This window comes from the organism of the source record quoted next, unplaced genomic scaffold (genome assembly GCF_019419815.1).
Source record: "Pyrus x bretschneideri cultivar Hongxiangsu unplaced genomic scaffold, Pyrus_bretschneideri_v1 Contig44, whole genome shotgun sequence".
In the NCBI taxonomy this organism is placed as follows: Eukaryota; Viridiplantae; Streptophyta; class Magnoliopsida; order Rosales; family Rosaceae; genus Pyrus; species Pyrus x bretschneideri.
In genome coordinates this window covers 1,993,365-2,014,871 of record NW_025999768.1, presented here as the reverse complement: position 1 = coordinate 2,014,871, position 21,507 = coordinate 1,993,365, and the positions used below count along the sequence as shown (strand labels likewise).

At 37.7% G+C, this 21,507-nt stretch overlaps 3 protein-coding genes across 3 annotated transcripts; 2 read left to right on the top strand and 1 right to left on the bottom strand.

Moving 5' to 3' along the window:
• The first annotated feature begins 303 nt into the window (after nucleotides 1–303).
• Nucleotides 304–1,957, top strand: LOC103960648 (GDP-fucose transporter 1-like). The gene has a single exon (XM_009373127.3). It carries the CDS (start codon nucleotides 692–694, stop codon nucleotides 1,742–1,744), a length of 1,053 nt encoding a protein of 350 aa, XP_009371402.2. The 5' UTR covers nucleotides 304–691; the 3' UTR covers nucleotides 1,745–1,957.
• Nucleotides 1,958–2,236: 279 nt separating this feature from the next.
• On the bottom strand, nucleotides 2,237–4,567 carry LOC103960647 (pentatricopeptide repeat-containing protein At1g08070, chloroplastic-like). Its single transcript, XM_009373126.3, has one exon. The coding sequence runs from the start codon at nucleotides 4,440–4,442 to the stop codon at nucleotides 2,286–2,288; it is 2,157 nt and encodes a 718-aa protein (XP_009371401.2). The 5' UTR covers nucleotides 4,443–4,567; the 3' UTR covers nucleotides 2,237–2,285.
• A 14,504-nt stretch (nucleotides 4,568–19,071) lies between these two features.
• LOC103960656 (DELLA protein GAI-like) lies at nucleotides 19,072–20,977 on the top strand. Its single transcript, XM_009373135.3, is given in 2 exon segments — nucleotides 19,072–20,265; nucleotides 20,268–20,977. Coding segments are annotated over 2 exon segments (1,638 nt in total). The 5' UTR covers nucleotides 19,072–19,232; the 3' UTR covers nucleotides 20,873–20,977.
• The last annotated feature ends 530 nt before the right edge of the window (nucleotides 20,978–21,507 follow it).

Genomic DNA, 21,507 nt, shown 5'->3' with positions numbered 1-21,507 from the left:
AACACTTAATTAATAATCCAATCATTTGGTTTACAAATTTAATTTAAAAAATTTAATCACCCATTACTATTTTAATAATTCAAAGAAAAATAAAATTCAACAATCAACTGGCAGATCAGGTAGCTCTTTTTCAAAACATAGAAACAAAATATTTGTAATCAATAAAAAAAAAAAGGAGAGAAAAGTCTTCAAATAATATTCACAATTTTGTCAAATTTTTGGTGGGATATTATATTCACAATTACCTGATTAAAAGACCAAAAAGTCTTCAAAACGCGTTCTCCCTCCCCTTGTATGAACATAATCTCAAAGCCGTAGAAATTTCACCTGCCTCCTCTGAGCTCGCCGGAGCTCCCTCCGAGATCTCAACCTCCTCCACAAGCCGGCCCTCTGCTCTTTTGGCTTCAAAGATCCGAGCTTTTCTGTATGTTGGTGATGTACAATTTCTTCCATAACTCTAAATTTCAGTCGAATCAATCGTCGTTTAATGCATTAATTTCATACCCAAATAGTAGATCGGCATAATTTTCAAAACCCTTATCCCAGATTTCTCTATGAAGTGTTCACCTCTTCGATTTCACTCGCTTGCCTCTGTTAGTGTAGCCTTTCACTGTCCGTGTAGCTCTTGAAATTTTGAAGATCTCCTGGTTTTTTTTGCTCTGAAATCGAATTGGTATTCTAGGCAGTGACAATGTCTGCGATTAGAGTCGATTCCGCTAAGCCGTATTTCGCTACGAGCAGTCTAGTGATTGGGTATGCTCTCTGTTCTAGCTTATTAGCTGTGATAAACAAGTTTGCCATTACCAAATTCAACTACCCTGGCCTTTTGACTGCATTGCAGTACCTTGCTTCTGCTTTGGGAGTTTGGGTTTTGGGAAAGTCGGGATTTTTGCACCACGATCCCTTCACATGGCAGACGGCGAAGAAGTTTTTACCTGCTGCACTTGTGTTCTACCTTGCTATCTTTACCAACACCAATCTTCTTCGCCATGCCAATGTGGATACTTTTATAGTATTTAGATCCTGCACACCCCTTTTGGTTGCGTTGGCGGATACTGCATTTAGGAAACAGCCTATCCCGTCTAAGCTTACCTTTGTGTCGTTGTTGATCATTTTGGGTGGAGCTGTTGGTTATGTGGCCACAGATTCGGGTTTTACTTTGACTGCGTATTCATGGGCCTTTGCTTATTTGGTGACCATTACAACTGAGATGGTTTATATTAAGCATATGGTCACAAATCTCGGGTTGAACACATGGGGTTTTGTGTTGTACAACAATCTTTTGTCACTGATGATGGCTCCTCCATTTTGGATAATTACTGGAGAGTATTCTGATGTGTTTGCTGCTTTGGGGTCGAATGCTGCGAATTTCTTTGAACCTGGTGCACTTTTCGCGGTCTCATTGTCATGTGTGTTTGGATTGCTCATCAGTTTCTTTGGGTTTGCAGCAAGGAAGGCAGTCTCTGCTACCGCATTTACTGTGACTGGTGTTGTGAACAAGTTTCTTACGGTTGCAATCAATGTGCTAATTTGGGATAAGCATGCTAGTCCATTCGGTTTGCTCTGTCTCCTCTTAACAATCGTAGGAGGTGTTCTTTATCAGCAGTCTGTAACTGGAGTAAGCAGTGCTCCGTCACCACGTGAAGCAACAGCTTCTAAGCAGGCTCTCAGTGAGGATGATGCTGATGACTTTTCCGAAGAAAATCAAGGGACGGTAATTTCCGGTAAACTTGCTTCTAAGTGAGAATTCCATTCTACTTTGTCATTTTGTAGCCACTGGTGAAGCTGCAGTGCATGTTTGAAGTTTTATCTTCAGCAATTAGTAAATTAGGAAATTTTCTGTACTTGATATCGACAAATATTTGTTAATTATGTTGTTATAATTTGATATCTTGGAGCACTTCAGCTCACCTTATCACCAGTGATTAATGACAATGCCATAATTTTTATCTCAAAATTATGTTGCATCTGATTCATTTCTATAAACATCACGTCCTTGCTTTCAATTTACACGAATGCTGTGCAATCTTCGTTTTCGATCTGCATTTTTTCTTTCTGTTGTGAAGAGGCTTGAGAACGTGCATACAGACAGTGGTATCATGACTGCGCCACATCCACTTTCTGAAGTTATGTCTTACAGCAGTTTCCATGTCGAACTTCATGCTTTTCTAATAGTTAATTGATCCGATATTTTAGGGAGATTCTTTGATTACAATAGACACCAAAGCTTTGCGACTTTTCAGTGAACAAGAATTTTGAAGTTTGTTAATATATTCAAAGCTACATCACCAGAAATCCTTACAGGAACAAGATCCATCCCTAAACCGATGAAAGCGGCTTCTGTCCCGCACGATTATTTCTCTGTTGTAAACTTTCGAGATGAGCTTGGTTGCAGTGTGGCAATCGCTGCATACTCTCAGGTTTTTCACTACTCGTATTGTTGTCCTCGGTTTTGTGCTTATGAGCCCAAATGCAATTGCCAGCTTTTCACTGTGGAGGCTGAGTGCAGTCTCCTTCTCTTCTTCATCTATATCCAACAACACCTCAGATTTCTCAGGAACATAACCGGCTTTCTTCAACCGGCTGATCATGTCTTCCAGCATTTCATAGATGCTGCTTGTTTGCGGGTGAGATGAATCGCCCTTCACAAATTCATGGACAATGCCATCAACCTCAATCAGACTGCAACCTGGAGCTTTCTTCACATTTCTTTCTGCCATGAGTGCCCTGATTCTTTTGGCCTCATCCCACTTCTTCATAGAACTATACAAGTTTGATAGAAGCACATACGCCCCATCATCGTTCGGGTCAAGTTCTAGAAGCTGTCGAGCAACTCTTTCTGCAGCCTCAAGGTTGCCATGGACTCTGCAGGCACCAAGAAGCCCTCCCAAAACAAAACGATCCGGCGGCATTTGCATCTTCCGAATCAACTCCTCTGCTTCGGCAATGCGACCAGCTCGGCCTAATATGTCAACCATACCACCGTAGTGTTCAATGCTAGGCTGAATGCCATGTACTTCAGACATTGAGTTAAAATGCGAAATCCCCTCGTCTGCTAATCCAGCATGACTACAAGCAGCCAAAACCCCAACAAATGTTATTGCATCTGGTTTCACCCCACTCTTCTGCATCTCATGGAAATGCTCCAAAGCCTTCTTCCCTTGTCCACACATCGCAAAACCGGAAATCAACGCTGTCCAAGTCATAACATCCTTCTCAGGCAGCTTTCGGAAAACTTCCAATGCATCGTCTATGCTCCCACATTTTGCATACATGTCAACAAGTGTCGTCCCAAGGGCAACGTCAACCTTAATTTTCTCCTTTTCTATATAGGCATGCAACCACTTACCAAGCTCTAAAGCACCCAAATGGCTGCAAGCAAGCAATAAACTCACCATAGTCACCTGATCTCCCTTTTCTCCTTTAAGCTGCATTTCCCGAAAGAGGAGGAACGCTTCATCGTAGTTACTGTCCTCAACATGTCCATTGATCATGATGTTCCAACTGAACAAGTTCTTCTCCCGCATTGTGTCAAACAAATCTCGAGCAAGCGATACACATCCACACTTGCAATAAACATCCAAGAGCGCCGTGTTGAGCTTTAAATGGCTCCCAAAACCGTAATTATCGATGCACCGGTGCACCATTTTTGCCATGTCTAAATCCCTCGCCCTCGCACACGCAGTCAAAACGTTAACCAATGTAACCTCGTTAGGATCCACATTTTCACTCTCCATCCTCTCAAACAACCACAAAGCTTCAACGGGTTGATCCCATTTCGCATAAGCATCAATCATGGTTGCCCAAGAAACCACACTCTTCTCAGTCATTTTGTCGAATACCTTCCGAGCGGAGACCAAACATCCACAATTCGCATACATGTTCATCAGAGTGTTCTGAATGTATGAATCCGAAGCGAAACCAAACTTCGTAGAGTGGCAATGCAGCTGTTTTCCCTCATGCAAATCCCCGCACGACTTGAACAGAGATGGGAATGTGAACCTGTCAGGCACCCAACCTTGCAAAATCATTTCTTGGTAGAAAAGAATAGCGTCCCGGTTCAAATCCTTGTTAGTGTAGCCACGGATAACCGAGTTACAAGTGTAAGTAGTGGGATTGGGGATTTGGTTTAGGACTAAACGGGCATAACGGAGGCTCCCAGACCCTTCCAGAGCCGAAAAGGCGACGACTTTGCTGGCCGTGAAGGCATCGAAGAAGAGCCCGGTTCGGAGAAGTTGGGCGTGGATTTGCTTGAGCTCGGACATTGTAGAGCATTTGTCTAGTAATGTGAGACATGGGTGCGGTTCAATTGGGTTTTTGGTGACGGTCGCGACGGCGGCCGTGGCGGCGATGGCGGTGGCTGTGGTGGGTTTGGTGCATAAGTGTGGGATGTCGGAATTGAAAGGCGGTCTAATGTGGTGGAGGGAAAGAGGAGCCGCCATTGTTGCTGGCTGCTCTGTGACTGTGAGGCTGACAGTTTTGTTGGTTATAACCGTTGAAGAAGCTTTACTTTTAACTGTTTAACGTAGAATATCTTCCACTGTGGATAATGCTATTTTTTCCAAAACCAAATTGTGGTTACGGATGCTCCAGCTAGCCTATATTCCGGATTTAACAGCTAAATTCTTAATTAAGAAAATAATGAATTTGATCTGGCCGTTAAAAATTCCGAAATATATTATACTCTGAAGCACCACAGGATTATTTTCGTAATGTCTGCTAACCGATGACACGACATGTCACCCATAAAAATGACATTAGCAATATCGAAATTGCAGAGGAATGGCGTCGGCCATTCTGCGTGCATCTGCATGCCTTGTTCCATCAGACACCACAACACATATGTTTTTTCTCGACAGCATGTAGTGCTGGTGATAATGTTCATCACTTTGCCTCGAAACCCAGCAGGCAGTTTTTTGCCATTAATTTGGTGGCCAATCTCGAAATCAGCAGAGAATCTGTACAACTTACTTGTTTTTGGAATTTGGTCGAGACTTGCAAGTTGTATAAGCACTTTGAAAATGATGATAACCTAGTTTTCTACCAAATCTTGAAACTCAAAACCTCTCTTTGCTTGAAGCGCACTTGAACAACACGAGATCTTCGAAAATATGAATGTTTTAGTTTTTCTAGGCCTGCATCTGCAATATTTTTTTCATTATTTTGTGCTGCACTATTTTCTTTAATTTTCTTCGCTTTAACTAACCCCAATCATGCCCTGCATCATTGTACGAAAAAATGGATTCAACATGGCGGTTCAAATGGGGCTAATCTTGTAGGGTTGTAGGACCATAATCTTTTAGGGTTTTGGAGCATAATTCGAGCTGCTCTATAAGGTCTAGTCCCTAATTTTCAAGGTGAAAGGGTTGATAGAACAAGGCATCAACTCAAACGCTGTTGTGACGGTATTTCAAGTCAATAACGCATTGTCATGTGTTTTAACTTTCTCACGTGATAGTATATAATTGACTTGAAATACCGTCACAATGGCATCTCCGTTGCATGAAGCTTCTTACGTCTTCTCATCTACTCCACTAGCCTTACCCTTCTCTGATCCATACTCTATATATTGTACTGCCATCCAACATTCAATACATTGTGGAAGGTGGTGTTACAGTTGCTACATACCTATTACACTGAACTGTTTCAGTATTATAGCATTGCTGGCTCTCATTCTGCACAATATGGTAAGGTTGGTTGGTCCTGCTTAGCTGGATTGATTTGCTGAGCTAAAATCTAAGTGATGTGCTTTATTATGCCGACGTTCACATGTATCGGTTGGACCAATTTGGTTCGAAAAAGAGGGGTGGTGCCATGTGTGTCTTTCAATTATTATTTCGCAGTGTTTTCCCTGCTGTTTAACATTGCTGAGATATTGATTAATATATATATATATATACACACACACATATGTACACATATATATTGCTTAGATAATCAGAGATTCAGAACTCAGAAATTCTGAGATGGGAAAGCAAGATATTGAGGTTTCTGAAACAGTTAACGCCACTTCAATGACATGCATATAGATAATCATATGAAGAACGTACCGACAATTAAGAAAGGAAGTAGGATTTAAATTGAGGGGCCAAAATTTAAAATGCTGGAACCGATATATAGACGATTGGATTGGAACCGATAACAACTATTTTTATGGTATATTAAAAGGAAATAATGAAAATTTTGTGGCAACTCTTGGAGGTAGAAGGTGAATTACTAAGGAGGATTAGAAGGAAGAAGTTTACTTCATGTCCAATCTTACCATTTTGAAGAAGATTGGAACTTATCAGTTCCTTCATAACTAATTCGTCTTCAACTCATCTATTTGAATCCAATCTTACGTAGCAAACAACCCCTTAACTTTGGCAAAACTCCACCCCGTTAGACAAGAGAATTACGGTGTTAATACTAGCGACGTTAAAAACATATATCTGGACAATTATGGTATCAACGTTAACGTAGCTTACCGCACTAGGGGAAAGTGCAGATATATATATATATATATGTGTGTGTGTGTGTGTGTAAAGGTGTGATATATGATTATGATATGCATGAGAGGGTGCAATATATAACGTGATAGTGTCAGCAAAAACAACGGAATGGGACACACCCTGAGATGTCTGTCCCAAACACAACATGTTCTCACAGGAATGCTCTGGTCCCAACGGACCCCAACCCCCTCTCTCCTCTCTCTGAGACCGATCATCTGCTGTGAGAGAGAGAGTCTGATCACTGATTAGCAGCAGTGAGTCCGAAGGTCTCTCACCCCACCACCACCGCAAAATCCACCCCTCCTCACCTCGCCTTCTGAATGGCCAATGCCAGCGAAGGAGATATTGAAGTTTACTTTTGATTCCCACAGTGACTCAGTCCCACACGCGTCGGCATCTCATTCCCTCCCACTCAAAATTTGGGTCCTCCTCCTCCTTCTACAGAGTCCCACGTCCTCGAGCATTACACACGGTTTTCAGTTAAATTCATGCTTTTTAGGGCTCTGTGATTGCTTTCTGGTCCCAAATTCCATGTTACCTACTGGACCACCTCCTCATTAGGCTCTGACTGCTAATTCGGGAAATCTAGTTGTTCCCCTCCATTTTTTTTTTTTAATCTATGTTCCCCTATGCTCCATTTAGAATATATTAAGGGTTTCAATCAACCTCAAATTTTAGAGAATGTATATTGTCATAGTCTACTGACCTAGTTATTATAAAATTTATATAGAAGTAATGAATAATTCTAAGCATGCATGCAAAACCAATTCTCACTTCTACTGTATGAAGATCAAGTCTCGAACTTAAATTTAAGAAGTGCAAAACACGTTATCTTAATCAACTGATCTAACTGCTGACTTTATCACTACTAGAAAATATAATTTTGCCGACAAATTATAAACCGACAAAGCAAAATTTTGTCGGCACAAGAGTCCTTTCTCGACGAAAATTTTAATTTGTTGGCTAAATATTCACGATAGAATCAATTTATAACGCCAATCTTAGCCGAGAAAATTGGAACGTTAGCCGACGATCATTTTGTAGGCGTAAATTCGATGCCCTGACAAATTTTGTTTTGACGGGTAAACTTTGGCGGGAACTTTTCCCGTTATATTGAAATATTAGCCGATGATGTGAGGCAACAAAGTATTTCATCGGCAAATTGATTAAAGAGGCAATAAAGTATGTCATCGGCAAGGTAATAATAACTCTACGTGAGAGATTTTCAACAGTGCACCTTTCCATTTTTTTCCGGGGAACGCAATCAAAGCTCTTGGCGACTATTTATGCTCTCATTCTGTCTTTCTTGTTTCTCTATAGGACGGGAGCATAGATAAAGAGATATCTAGCATTTCATATTTCTGGATTGTAGTTTTATGCCATCAATAATCTATATTGACAATTTGATTTCATAATATGTGAGTGTTTGGAAAAATAAAAAATTCCTTATAGTATTAGTCTTGCAACTTAACCCAATCTCTTTATGTTCGCTTCCATATATATTCTCATGCGAAAATTATGTTGTAAAACTGTAAATCTAGATCATGTAGTGAAAAAGTTCTTCTTATCAATTCTGACTCCAAACTACTTTCTAGCAACAGATAACTTGGTTTAGGTTATGATCAATTATTAGTCAATTAGTCAATTGCAATTGTAAATTTGAATACGGTTGTATGTAAACATCCATTATAAATACATAACATATAATTATAAGAACAAATTTATAAATTTCCCAAGGCAATCCAAACCTACATCCCCCAATTGCATGATCTCCCTCCCATTTCTTCCTAATCCTATTTTGCCGCCACATGATCTCCCTCCCATAATCGGTTCACATCCCCCAATTGTCGGTTCACATCATGATCTCCCTCCCAGTTGCATGCTAATCCTAATTTGTCGCCTCATGATCTCCCTCCCAATTGCATGCTAATCCCGACTTCCCTCCCATATTATTCTCTCGCGCCATCCGATTTCAGTTTGATAAGGATTCTTATTTATGAAAAAACTTGGATTTGAACGGTTTAGATTATGAAATTCGTGCGCCTAACTCTTTTTTTTTTTTTTTTTGTAGGGTTTTAATGTGTGTATCCACCACTAGGAGAGGATGCAAGTATTGACTGTATTGTTCATTCTTTCAAGGGCTCTAACTTTGTAGATCGTCATTATAATCACATAAACTATAGATAGAAATTTATACAGTGATTGTCGTTTACATTTTCACTCCATTCTTCTCACCAAATTTGGTTTTTTCAGATTTTCTTTTTTGAAAACATGATTTTTAAGAGGATGCAAGACGATAAACAGTTTGGATCGTTGATATTATGTTCAAAGTTTTACAATTCGTGAAAATATTGCTCGGAGTTTATGAAGTCTCTAGAAACTATATAACATCGACTCATATTTTAGTTAACCATAAATATCGCAACGTGATATCAACAATTTGACCCTTTGATTTTTCTATATCCACTAAATGATCATGTTTAAAAATAAAAAAAAAATCGGTGAGCAAAATAAAGTGTAAACAACAATCGATGGTTAAACATAAATCTAAAGTTTATGGATTATGGTTAGGCCTAGCAAACGGGTCGTGTCTGTCGTGTTCGTGTCGTTTTCGTATAACACCTGTTATCTTAACGAGTCGTGTCGTGTCACACCCGTTATCTTAACCGTTCCTTAACAGGTCGGGTCACTTTACCCAACGGGTGAAGTGACCCGAACCGTTATGACCCATTAAGAAAAAATGTATTTTTTTTCTTAAATTTTTACATACCACACATTGCCACATAAATATTACTTCAAAACATTAAAACACATTTGTCGTTTAAGTACTACATCTACACTTGAAAATAAGAGCCTAATAAACAAACATCCATACACTACTAGTCTATTACAAAATATTAAATGTGCAAGGATATAATAGATTCACTAACACCTAAAAGTTTATTCATACTTTCATTAAGTATAACATAAGATTTTGTGGTATCCACTAGTGCAAATATTTTAAATTGAAGATCGAGTTCATTCATTGTATTCATATAGGTTCAAGGAGTGTAGCTGTAAAAAATCATCAAAATCGGAGTTAAAATAACCGTTAAATCGTGATTTTTCGTTGATAACCGTCGAAAAGTTTTGTCTCATTACCTGATCTCTGAATGTTTGTTTTTTGCAATTTTTGGCGTATGCAATCTCGAAATATATACAAACATGTTTGACGGTTGGATCGTTGAAACTAGTTTCGTAGAATGCGTATTCCATCAAAATAATAGATTCACTAACACTTAAGAGTTTATTCATACTTTCATTAAGTATAACATAAGATTTTGTGGTATCCACTAGTGCAAATATTTTAAATTGAAGATCAAGTTCATTCATTGTATTCATATAGGGTCAATGAGTGTAGCTGTAAAAAATCATCAAAATCGGAGTTAAAATAACCGTTAAATCGTGATTTTTCGTTGATAACTGTCGAAAAGTTTTGTCCCATTACCTGATCTCTGAATGTTTGTTTTTTGCAATTTTTGGCGTATGCAATCTCAAAGTATATACAAACATGTTTGACGGTTGGATCGTTGAAACTAGTTTCGTAGAATGCGTATCCCATCAAAATAATAGATTCACTAACACTTAAGAGTTTATTCATACTTTCATTAAGTATACACTAGTGTAAATATTTTAAATTGAAGATCGAGTTCATTCATTGTACTCGTATAGGGTTAAGGAGTGTAGCGGTAAAAAATTCATCAAAATCGGAGTTAAAATAACCGTTAAATTGTGATTTTCTCTTAATAACCGTCGAAAATTTTTGTCCCATTACTTGATCTCTGAATGTTTGTTTTTTGCAATTTTTGGTGTATGCGATCTCGAAGTATATACAAACAAGTTTGACGGTTGGATCGTTGAAACTAGTTTCGTAGAATGCGTATCCCATCAAAATAATATATTAACACTTAAGAGTTTATTCATAACATAAGATTTTGTGGTATCCAATAGTGTAAATATTTTAAATTGAAGATCAAGTTCATTCATTGTACTCGTATAGGGTCAAGGAGTGTAGTTGTAAAAAATCATCAAAATCGGAGTTAAAATAACCGTTAAATCGTGATTTTTCATTGATAACCGTCGAAAAGTTTTGTCCCGTTACTTGATCTCTGAATGGTTTTTTTTTTTTGCGATTTTTTGGTGATGCGATCTCAATGGATATACAAACAAGTTTGACGGTTGGATCATTCAAATTAGTTTCGTAGAATTTGTATCGTATCAAGTTCAATGGTGTGTATTTGTATATATATTTATTAAGTAGATTTAAATTTATTTATTTTGTACGTTTAACACTTAAGAAATTTAATGGTATGTATGATATGAATGATTTGTAAAGATAATTGTTAGGGTCAAAGCACATAACTACTAAAGATTATACATAACAAAAAAAATCGAATCAGAACCCTCTATTAAAATTAGAAATCAGTAGAAGACAAAATTAAATTGCACGAATTGCTAGCCAGTGCTATTTGAATGTACCATGCATGTCACTCACAATTCTAAACTTTAAGAAAACACTATTTAACAAATTAAAAGGAGGTGCGCACGGGATAAAAGAGCGGTATCAACCTAGACGCGCGGAGTTGGAAAAAAAAAATTAAGAATTAAGCGCACGAAGAGGTTATCTCTCTCCATCCCACTCCTTCTCCCTCTCCCTCTCCCTCTCCACCTCCATCTCCGTTGCTGCAAATAGACAGACCGACAGCCTCTTTCCGGTGGAAATCGAAACCATCGTCAAAGTCAAAGCCTAAAAAAGGTTTTTCCCTCCGAATTGTCATCTTCAATTTACGTTTCTAATGGATAAACCCATCAGTTTTCTGTGTAATTCTCTTAGGGTTTTCAATTTTCTTTTTCGATTCTTTTGCGAGTATATTGTGGGTTCTTCCCCTTCTAATTCTCATCTGCAATTGTTTTACCTTCCATTCAATTTTTTTACTGGAATATATATATATATATCTCTCTCTTTCTCTCTCTCTCTCTCTCTCTCTCTCTCTAAATTTGTTCAATTTTCCTATACAGAGGGCGGTTACAAGGCTGGGCTTATATACTGAAGAATCTGATTATATTCTAGGCTAGCTGCTTTCTTTGGTAAGGTATGTTGTTACACCGTCACCCTCAGCCTATCTTATTCATTGTTTGATTGCTGGTCCTAATGAATGTTGCATGTAAAATTAAATTTGTAAACAGGGAGTAGATACTTTATATGCCATGGACAGGGAATGGATACGATATCCGAATCGAGGAATATTTAAATGGGATTTCAGAATTTTTGAAAACGGCAAGCAAACATTTCAGAATTTTTGCTAACTTGTTTGTTTGTTTTTGTATTTGTTTTCCATGTTTTTATTGGAAAATGAAATAATTGTATTTTCTTTGATCGCATATATGGATGAAAAACATGTTCTTAATTGAACTATTTCATTTGGGTTCGAGTTTTATGATCTAGGTTTCCAATTTTTGGTTGATTTGGGCATCCATTTGTATAATATTGGTAAAAACAATGTCCTTTGACCTTAATTCCAGATTTCCAATGTAATTTTTCAATATTGTGGTTTAGGTTTGACATATTTGTTTTTCCTTTCTATAACACTTGCAGGTTGTCTATGGCTAAGTGGAATTCTGAGCTAGATAGCTTACAACTGGTATTAGCACGACATGGAGACCAGTGTGAGGATCATTCACGCCAGGTAATTTTGATATTTGAGTATTAACTTGATTAGTAAATGTCTATATCTTCTTGTTTACACTGATAAAGATTATAAACAATGATGAATTAGGGTGCTTTAGTATCGTTTATTTATGTTTCCAGGTGCATATGCTTATCTTCTAGAGTTATAACCTACTTAGCTAGGTTGGTAGTGTTATGTTTATATACATTATAGACCTTTCAAGGATTTATATCATCTACTTATCATGTTGCCTTGTTTACAGAGTGTGAGAATCATGTTGCCTTGCTATTATGTTTATCTTGTTGTTTACAGTGATGAATTATATATAAGTAGTTGATGCTAACTTGATTATTACCTGGTATCTATTAAACATGTAATTTTTCTAGGTTGTGATGCTGCATGGTGTTGGTAAGTTAACTTGATTAGTAGATATCTTTATCTTGTTGTTTACACATTTATGGTTTCATAAGTTATTTGTTTAGAAATACCACTCTAGTGTGGCCTTGCATTTCCTTAGTGTCAATGATATTTAGCACCCTTAAAGTTTGCTAATCAAGTTTTTTTAATTTGTTTTTCTTCTACAGTTGTTTGATACTGCAATGTTTCATGATGATCCTCATCGTTTCCCAATTTCATGATGCTGAATATCAATGTGATGAGGACTATAGTGAGAATGGTGATGCTTAAGGATATTTTATCTATATTATAGTAATGTCGAAATGAAAATATAGAATTTTTTGTATTTTGTAACTAAACCGAATTGTGAACCTTACATGAATTTTGTGTTGTTCCTACATTAATGCTTCATTCACGCCCCTTCTCGATCTCTTAAGCTTGCCTGTTTGTGATGGTTAAAAATATTATTAAAAACAAATGTGAATAAAAATTAGAAAATATTGGACTTGACATGTTTTGTCGGCACAAAAACAATTAGCCGACAAATGTTTTTGTTCACAAAAGATTCAACCAACTAATTATTTTGTCTACACAAGTAATTTGAGCCAACAAACCAGTTTGTTGGCATAGGACTACGTAGCCGAAAAACCATTTTGTCGTGACAAGATCACTAAGCCGACAAAATGTTTTGTCGCGACAAGATCACTAAGCCGACAAAATGTTTTGTCGCAACAAGATCACTAAGCCGACAAATAACTTCATCGTGAAAAAAACAACCTGTGCTGACAAAATATTTTGTCGCAATGTTGTTTTGGTGACGGGCACAGTTTGACGGCTGAGATTTGTCACCTTAAAAATGAGCCAACGAAATATTAAGATTCGTCGAGAAAGATCTTGCGCGACATGCTTTTAGCGACAAAATTGCCGACAAAATTTTTCGTTGGGAAAGGCTCTTTGCCGACGAATTTTAACTTTTACCGACAAACTAATTTTGTCGGCAAAGTGGAAATTTCTAGTAGTGTATAACTGTTGACTAAGTCTAAAGCATGCATGCAAAAGAAGAACTCTTAACTATACTCAAACCCTAATAGTTAATCTCAGTTAAACCCTTATTTAGGCTTGTGAAATGGTCCTCATATTGTCCATAATCTAAGGATCCACCTAAAACCCTAACTGTACTAGGAAAAAAGAACTTTCTACGTATTTCATGCAAATTATTGAATCATCGATCGAAATAAAAACCATCTAGCTCTCTCTCTCTACCAATAATTGGCCATTTTCTTTTACCTTTCATCTTTTGTGGGAGAGAGAACATACAAAATATAATCTATATACATATATATATGCACGCACATACATGCATGGTATTTGTAAATTTTGATTATATGTTATACTATACAGTGTTGCCTTGATGGCCACGAAGTTCACAGGTCCAGAGAATTATGAAGAGACGCATGCATGTCTTGAATTTGACTCGTTGAGCTTTTCAATGGCCATTGCGTATTTGCATGAGCTCTGTCTTTGGTTCCCATTTAACTTTTTCTTAATTTACACGAGCGTGCGCGGATCAGATATGTTGCTCTCCACTCTAAAAGGGTTTTGGACTAAAGCACACGTACATCCTCCACTTACAATATAAGACTTTATAATAACATTTTCCCTTATACAAAAAGAAATCAAACTCTAAACTTATTTTAATCTTAACTTAATATCGCCTCCTCTCTCATTGCTACTCAAGCAAACCCCTAGATCCCTGTTCGATTTTCGTTTAACTAAGTTTGAATCTTGATCGGTTGGTCCATCAATAAACTAAAGTATCCCCTCTATATATTGAATTCAGATTCTTTTTGGATCTCGTTGTTCGGTGCCACATGCCGAGTAACTATGACCGTTTAAGAGAACAAGAAAAAGATCTAGACCATTAATTTGTACGAAATAGACCAATAAAATGAACTAATAAAGATTATATAATTTAAAATAAATTGTCCGAATTATTCGATCGTCTGCTATAGATCGGATAGCAAGATCCTAAAAGGTGTGCATTTCATATAATTTAATCTTACTTTTATATATTTAGGTCATGCTGATATGACATCCCTATATATATGTTTAGATTAATAGCCCAAAAAAGATTAATAGCCCAAGTTGGGGATCAAAATTGTATCTTTCCTTGTCCTGATTTTAATCTATTATATGTTCATGACATGGATTTATAATATGATTCACTTTAACAACGACACCCATTTGTAAAATACAAAAAATAAAATAAAACTAATTACAATGACACCTCCTGGTGTCTTCATACGACACGTGTCCCAGTGATGCGGAATATTCGGCAGTAATGTACAATGAAAATATAAACAAACATATTAGACTACCTATAACCTAACAAGTTGTATTGAGCTTTTCTTTTCTTTTCTTTTTTTATATATATGTAAATTCAATAACTCTACTAAGATTTCTCATAGAGAGCAATTTGAATTGAACAAGTTTATCGTCACATAACATTTCGATTCAATAATGCAACGTTATTGAATCTGTTCAATACACATGATCTTGCATTATTGGACCGAGATACTATAATAATGATGAATCTGTTCCCTATAAGTCATCATCCTCTTCCTGGGTACATCCAATTTTTTAAACCAAAGTAACGATCCTTTTAGGTTTTGAAACATCATTTAAAAGTGACTGAATTTATATAACTAGCTAAATAAAAATAATATATAAGAAGGGAAATATTATTAACATTCCAAAAAATCTCATTATACGCTTCTCAGAAGTATATTTTTCTTTCCAAATATAGAAAGTTTGGAGTGTAGAATAAGATTTTTGGAGTGCCAATAACAATTCCCTATAAAAAAATGTGTAGTATTAGAAATTTGGTAAGAAGAATGAATCAAATATTTAATGTGATCAACTAAAAGTATGAAATGATATAATCAACTTTGTAATTGTAGGCCTTTAATTTGGATTAGATTATGAGAATTTTCTCGAACTCTTTAAAAAATATTCAGATGATAAATTAATTTATTCATACTATAATGAGAAGAGAGAGTTATTTCTTTCTTTTCTCACATTCATCTTCAGGTTGAGAGATTTTTTTTTGTACTCGAAACACGAGCATGTACTTCATATGTATCATTATATAAGTGGAGAAACACTTAAAAAAAAAAATTCCCTTCCCTTGTATACCAGCTCAATGTTCCAGATACATTGAAAAATTCCTTGATGGGTTCTACAGGTGGGAGCCAATCATATATGTAATTATGTGCATAAGAGAGCATTGGTGATCCTTAATTATTGTGTAATCTTATGTTGGGGTGGGGGAAGAGCCTAATGAGAGGCTAGGGTTTTAATAATTAACGAACTGTTGTTGTCAACACACCCGTTAACTCTATGGAGATTAAGAAACAATTCATTTTTTAAGCTCACTATTCAAAGAATTAATTATGGGTTAAAACTTAAAAGCGATTGCTAAGGGTTGAAGATCAAATAGTGGATTTAACTAATCAACAGAAAAAAGGATCAAATGCTAATGTGGATTAATTATAAGCTAGTAGATAATGAAATGACCTATTTACACAGTAAATCATGATTCATCTCATACAATTAATTAATATAGAGAAAATTTTATGGTAAACGAATAACATAAAATTTAAAGTCACGGTCACACTACTACATAGTGATAGTCATATATGTGTAATATAGTATAGGTCGATGAAAATGATGACAAGTCATGAACTAGATATAAATGTAACATTGTTATAAACTAATAACATTGTCAAGGCCCTATTAACGCAGTGTCATTTTTTGTCCTCGAATAGTACATGTCGGGAAAAAAACCGAGAGAGGCGCAAGGAAGATAAGGGCCCAAAGAAGGAAAGGAAAATCCGAGGCCTAATAGAATCATAAAAGGGATTTGCTGAGCATTATATTCGAGCGCTCACTAATCTAGTTTGACTAAACCAACATAAAGCACTTTCCAACCAACAATAACACATGAGTAAACTGACAACTTTATGGCACAATGCTCTAGGAACATGCCTACTCGGCTACTCATACAGCAATTCAGGCCACATGTCGAACACCAGTCAAAAGAAGAAGTCTAGGATGAGACATAAAGGTAGTCGGGTCGTTGCTCGAAAGGAATATCATTCACTTGTCAAGGCCAAGCATGTTGCTCGGTACTTCTTGGCCTAGAAAAACATGTAATCCCGATCAAGAAAATGTCACATCATCACCGAATGTTGCCTGATAGACAAGAAAGCTATCAACACGCTGGTCTATGTAATTAGCTTATTTAATACTAGAATAGTAAAGTAGGTGAGCCTATGACTGTTTAAGCTCACTCCTATAAAAAGGGGTGAGAACCTCTTGTAAATGGGTCGAACGATTGAGAAAGGAGAGATTCTAGACTATAGCCAAGTGCCCTGTGTAATCTCTAAATCAATATATTCCAAGCACCATTGTTGATGGAATCCAGTTTTGAAAGAGTGAATCACTTAAATGTCCATTATTTCAAAGTTTTAATCCCAAGTCCATCAGGGTTAATGGTTCTAATTTGTTAGCGTGCAAGTTTTGAGCGTTAACATGCCCTATTACTATTTACGTAAATCCAAGTACTGAATAATTTCTGCGTTTCTTTACTTCGATCATTTACTTAGATGCATATTATTTATTTAAATGTTTAATCACCTGCAACAGAGATCAGTACCAAATTAAGATCAACGAATCTTGGTTCATCGGGCTTAATTATATTCTCCTCTCTCTGCTCAGCACATGTAACAGGGAGAATCATATCAGATTTAAGAAAGTCATTAGAGATCTTATCAAACCAAAAGAAAGATAATTTAAGAAATTAGAGATCGTAATAGTTTTTTTAATAGACAGGGTTCATGTGATTATTATTTTATATATATATATATATATAAAAGTTTCTCGATGAAGGGTTCAGTATATATGTATTATCTAATATAATCCATCTGTTGTAGAGTAATTTCAATGGAAGTGCAGATTTTCGTATCAGCAAACGTTGAAGCCAAGTTGACCAATCTCTTTATTTTCTGCCAGCAGATTTGGACACACTGTTGACTCCTGATGTGGATCATTATATGGACGAAAAAATTTTCAGTGTGACAGATCGCGTACATTGACGGAAATTTTTTTAGTATGATTGTCATACTATTACGTACATCATTTCATCAGGTTAACTTTTGATTTTATAGGAAATAATAAATTTCTCATTTGATGAACAAGAGAATAACACATATAAAAACAACAAAGAAACAAAATTTCATGACAAAGAACAAAAGAAACTACATTGATCCACTATTGCTTGTAGCACCCGTATCTTTTTATTATCAATGTACCTTAAATCTCTGACGTGTCACCGAATTAGCTTGCAAATACTACGGAGAAGTGCTTTAGAGTATCTTCAAAGGAAATGTCAAAACTGTCATGTATGCATGTAATAGTAAAAATGGTAGCAAACTCTTTCCAAGAGCCTTCAATTTCTTTTTTGGCGCTGAGTCATTTGAAGGTAAAGCTTTTTGTTCTCAAATTTGACATATTAAATGATTTTTTAATAGATTAATATAATATATAATAAATGTTGTTATATTTTTCAAATATTTGATTGGTTGTCTTAATCATTGGACTCCACAAAAATATAAAAAAGAATTATTAAATGATATTATTATTTAACATATCAGGTGGAGCAAAATTTTTTACAAAATGTCAAATTGTCACATAAGCCATCAACTATCATTTTGATGTTTAAAATTTCGCATCTCCTGTGGAAATGCTCTTACACATCTTTTTTATCCTCCTTACACGTTATCATCTCTTTTATAAAATTTCAAATTGAAGAAGTCAAAAGATAAATATAAGAAGTGATATGCATAAAGAAAAATTAATGTGTGGAAATCATATTTCATATTATAATACGTGAATTTATAACATCATCATCTATGCAACTATATGACCCTCAAACACTCGAACGTTTTCTCACTTATATCTTCCATTCACTTGAAGATTCAACATTCAAATTCAGAAAAACACGAACCAATGATTTAGTGGACGGCCAAAAATAGGTCCCTCTAACCATTTGCAAAGAGATTAGTAGATTACAGCGCACAACTAATCCAAAAAATTATATATAAAATAGGAGATTAAATTTTCTACATACAAAATAAATGCAGTCTTTTCGTGACTCAATTAGGTTTATGAAAATAAAACTAATAAAAGTTAAGCTTATATTTTCTCTGAAAAAACAAAAATTAAATTTATAAACACGTATTAACTAATAATAAAAAATTATACCATTTTAAACTGGAAAAAAAAATAAAATAAAGGAGAAGAACAGTGTATTATTCACTATACAGTTGGTGCTAGTGTGGACCACTGTAACTTGTCAGCTGTCACTCTCCCTCTCTCTCTCCTACTCAGTATTTCATCCATCTCTTTCCACTCGCTCACTTCCTCACTCTCACTCTCTCCCCCTCTACACAATTTTCTCTCTCTATCTTCCTCATGGGAAGAAGAAAATTCATCAGCAAACTCCCACCTCCTATCTGAATCCATATTTATCCTCACCCGCCCCAAAAAAAAAAAAACGCAATTCGAATTCCTATCTATGGGGCCGTACGGTTCCACCACCTGCTCAGGCGTCAGCAGCAGCGCCAGCTCCTCTTCTTCTTCCTCCGTCACCAAATCCCCAGCCGAGATCGATGGCTATTTGGCGGATGCGGGATACAAGGTCCGCGCCTCCGACCTACGACACGTCGCTCAGCGACTCGAGCACCTCGAAACCGTCATGGTCAACTCTCCCAGCGACCTCTCCCAGCTCGCCTCCGACGCCGTGCTCTACAACCCTTCCGACATCGCCACCTGGGTCGACTCCCTCCTCTCCGAGTTCAACCCCCAGCCCCTCATGTCCCTCCCATCCGATCTCGACTTCCCCGACGGCGCCGTCATCAATAACCCCGCCGCCCTCTCCGGCGAAACATGGACCGACAACTCCTCCGTCATCTCCGCCGTGCCGCAGCAGAACCACCAGCTTACCGTCGTCACCGCCATGGAGGAAGATTCGGGGATTAGGCTGGTTCACTTGCTCGTCACGTGCGCCGAATCCGTCCAACGTGGCGAACTCACATTAGCCGGCTCCCTGATCGAGACCATGCAGGCTCTGATGACACGTGTCAACACCAGCTGCGGCATCGGGAAGGTCGCGGGATACTTCATCGACGCCCTCAGCCGCCGAATCTTCTCGCCGCAGAGCTTCGGCTCGGCTGCCGGCTCGACTCACGAGAACGAGCTGCTCTACCACTACTTCTACGAAGCCTGCCCCTATCTCAAATTCGCGCATTTCACGGCCAATCAGGCCATCCTGGAAGCATTCCACGGTCACGATTGTGTCCACGTCATCGACTTCAACTTAATGCACGGCTTACAATGGCCCGCGCTTATTCAGGCCCTTGCTCTCCGCCCGGGCGGGCCTCCCTTGCTTCGGTTGACCGGCATTGGACCACCGTCCCCAGACGGCCGCGACTCGCTGAGAGAAATCGGGCTCCGACTTGCTGAGTTGGCCCGGTCCGTGAACGTCCGCTTCGCCTTCCGCGGCGTGGCGGCTTCGCGGCTCGAGGACGTGAAGCCGTGGATGCTCCAGGTGAGCCGAAAGAGGCGGTGGCGGTGAATTCGATCATGCAGCTGCACCGGCTGCTCGGATCTGACCCGAACCGGAATTCCCCAATCGAGATGATGCTGTCCTGGATCCGGAACCTCAACCCGAAGATCGTGACGGTTGTGGAGCAGGAAGCGGACCATAACAAACCTGGTTTCCTGGACCGGTTCACGGAAGCGCTGTACTACTACTCCACCATGTTCGACTCGCTGGAGGCTTGCGCGATGCAGCCGGAGAAAACGTTGGCGGAAATGTACATACAGAGGGAGATATGCAACGTTGTGTGCTGCGAGGGAGCGGCTCGAGTTGAGAGGCATGAGCCGCTGAGCAAGTGGCGAACCCGGCTCGGGCAAGCCGGGTTCAGCCCGCTGCATTTGGGGTCGAATGCGTTTAAGCAGGCGAGTATGCTTCTTACTCTTTTCTCGGCTGAAGGGTACCGCGTGGAGGAGAATCAAGGCTGCCTCACTCTCGGGTGGCACAGCTGCCCTCTCATCGCGGCTTCGGCCTGGCAAGTAATGTCTATGGCCGAAGCCACAACCAACCACCAACCGGTTGGAATTCTTAATCAGAATAATAATGCCAATCATGTCTAAATTTCCACCTTAATTAGCTTCTTTTAGTGTTCTTAATTTTACCATGAGTTTCTTGCTCTTTGTGCTCTACCTTGATGATCAAGAAAATGCTTATAATATGGTTAATCCTACTGCAAATAATATGGATGCAAATGGTCCAAATTTTCAAAATTGGAATGCATATTCCTTTATATTAGGATAATATCCCACATACAAGAATAACATATTTCGGGACGGCTTAAAACTCTTGTGCATTATTCTGTTATAAGCCGGTTTTTAGGGTTAAATTATATGGAAAACTAATAAAAAAGATTTGAAAACTTTGAATTTTAACGATAAAAATAAAATAAATAGTACCATGATTAATTTTTTAGTATAAAAATATAATTTTTCGTTAAAATAAACAGTACCAAAAATTTTTCGTTAAAATTTCCATAAATTATACCAATAAGCCCTTAACGAAAGCCCTTAACAATTCACATCGGAATCTAGATTACAACTAGGTCATTTCATGGAAGGGGCAACTTATAGGTCCCCAATGATATGTCAATGGATGCTGTCAGGCGGCAGAAAATTGACTCACATTAAACTTATCGGCGGTAAATTAACATGTTATTTTATCTGTTTTTCAAAACAAAACTTGTGGGGTGATGAGG

Coding starts and splice junctions, on each gene's coding strand:
- LOC103960648 (XM_009373127.3), top strand. CDS start 692: ATGTCTGCGATTAGAGTCGATTCCGCTAAGCCGTATTTCGCTACGAGC.
- LOC103960647 (XM_009373126.3), bottom strand. CDS start 4,442: ATGGCGGCTCCTCTTTCCCTCCACCACATTAGACCGCCTTTCAATTCC.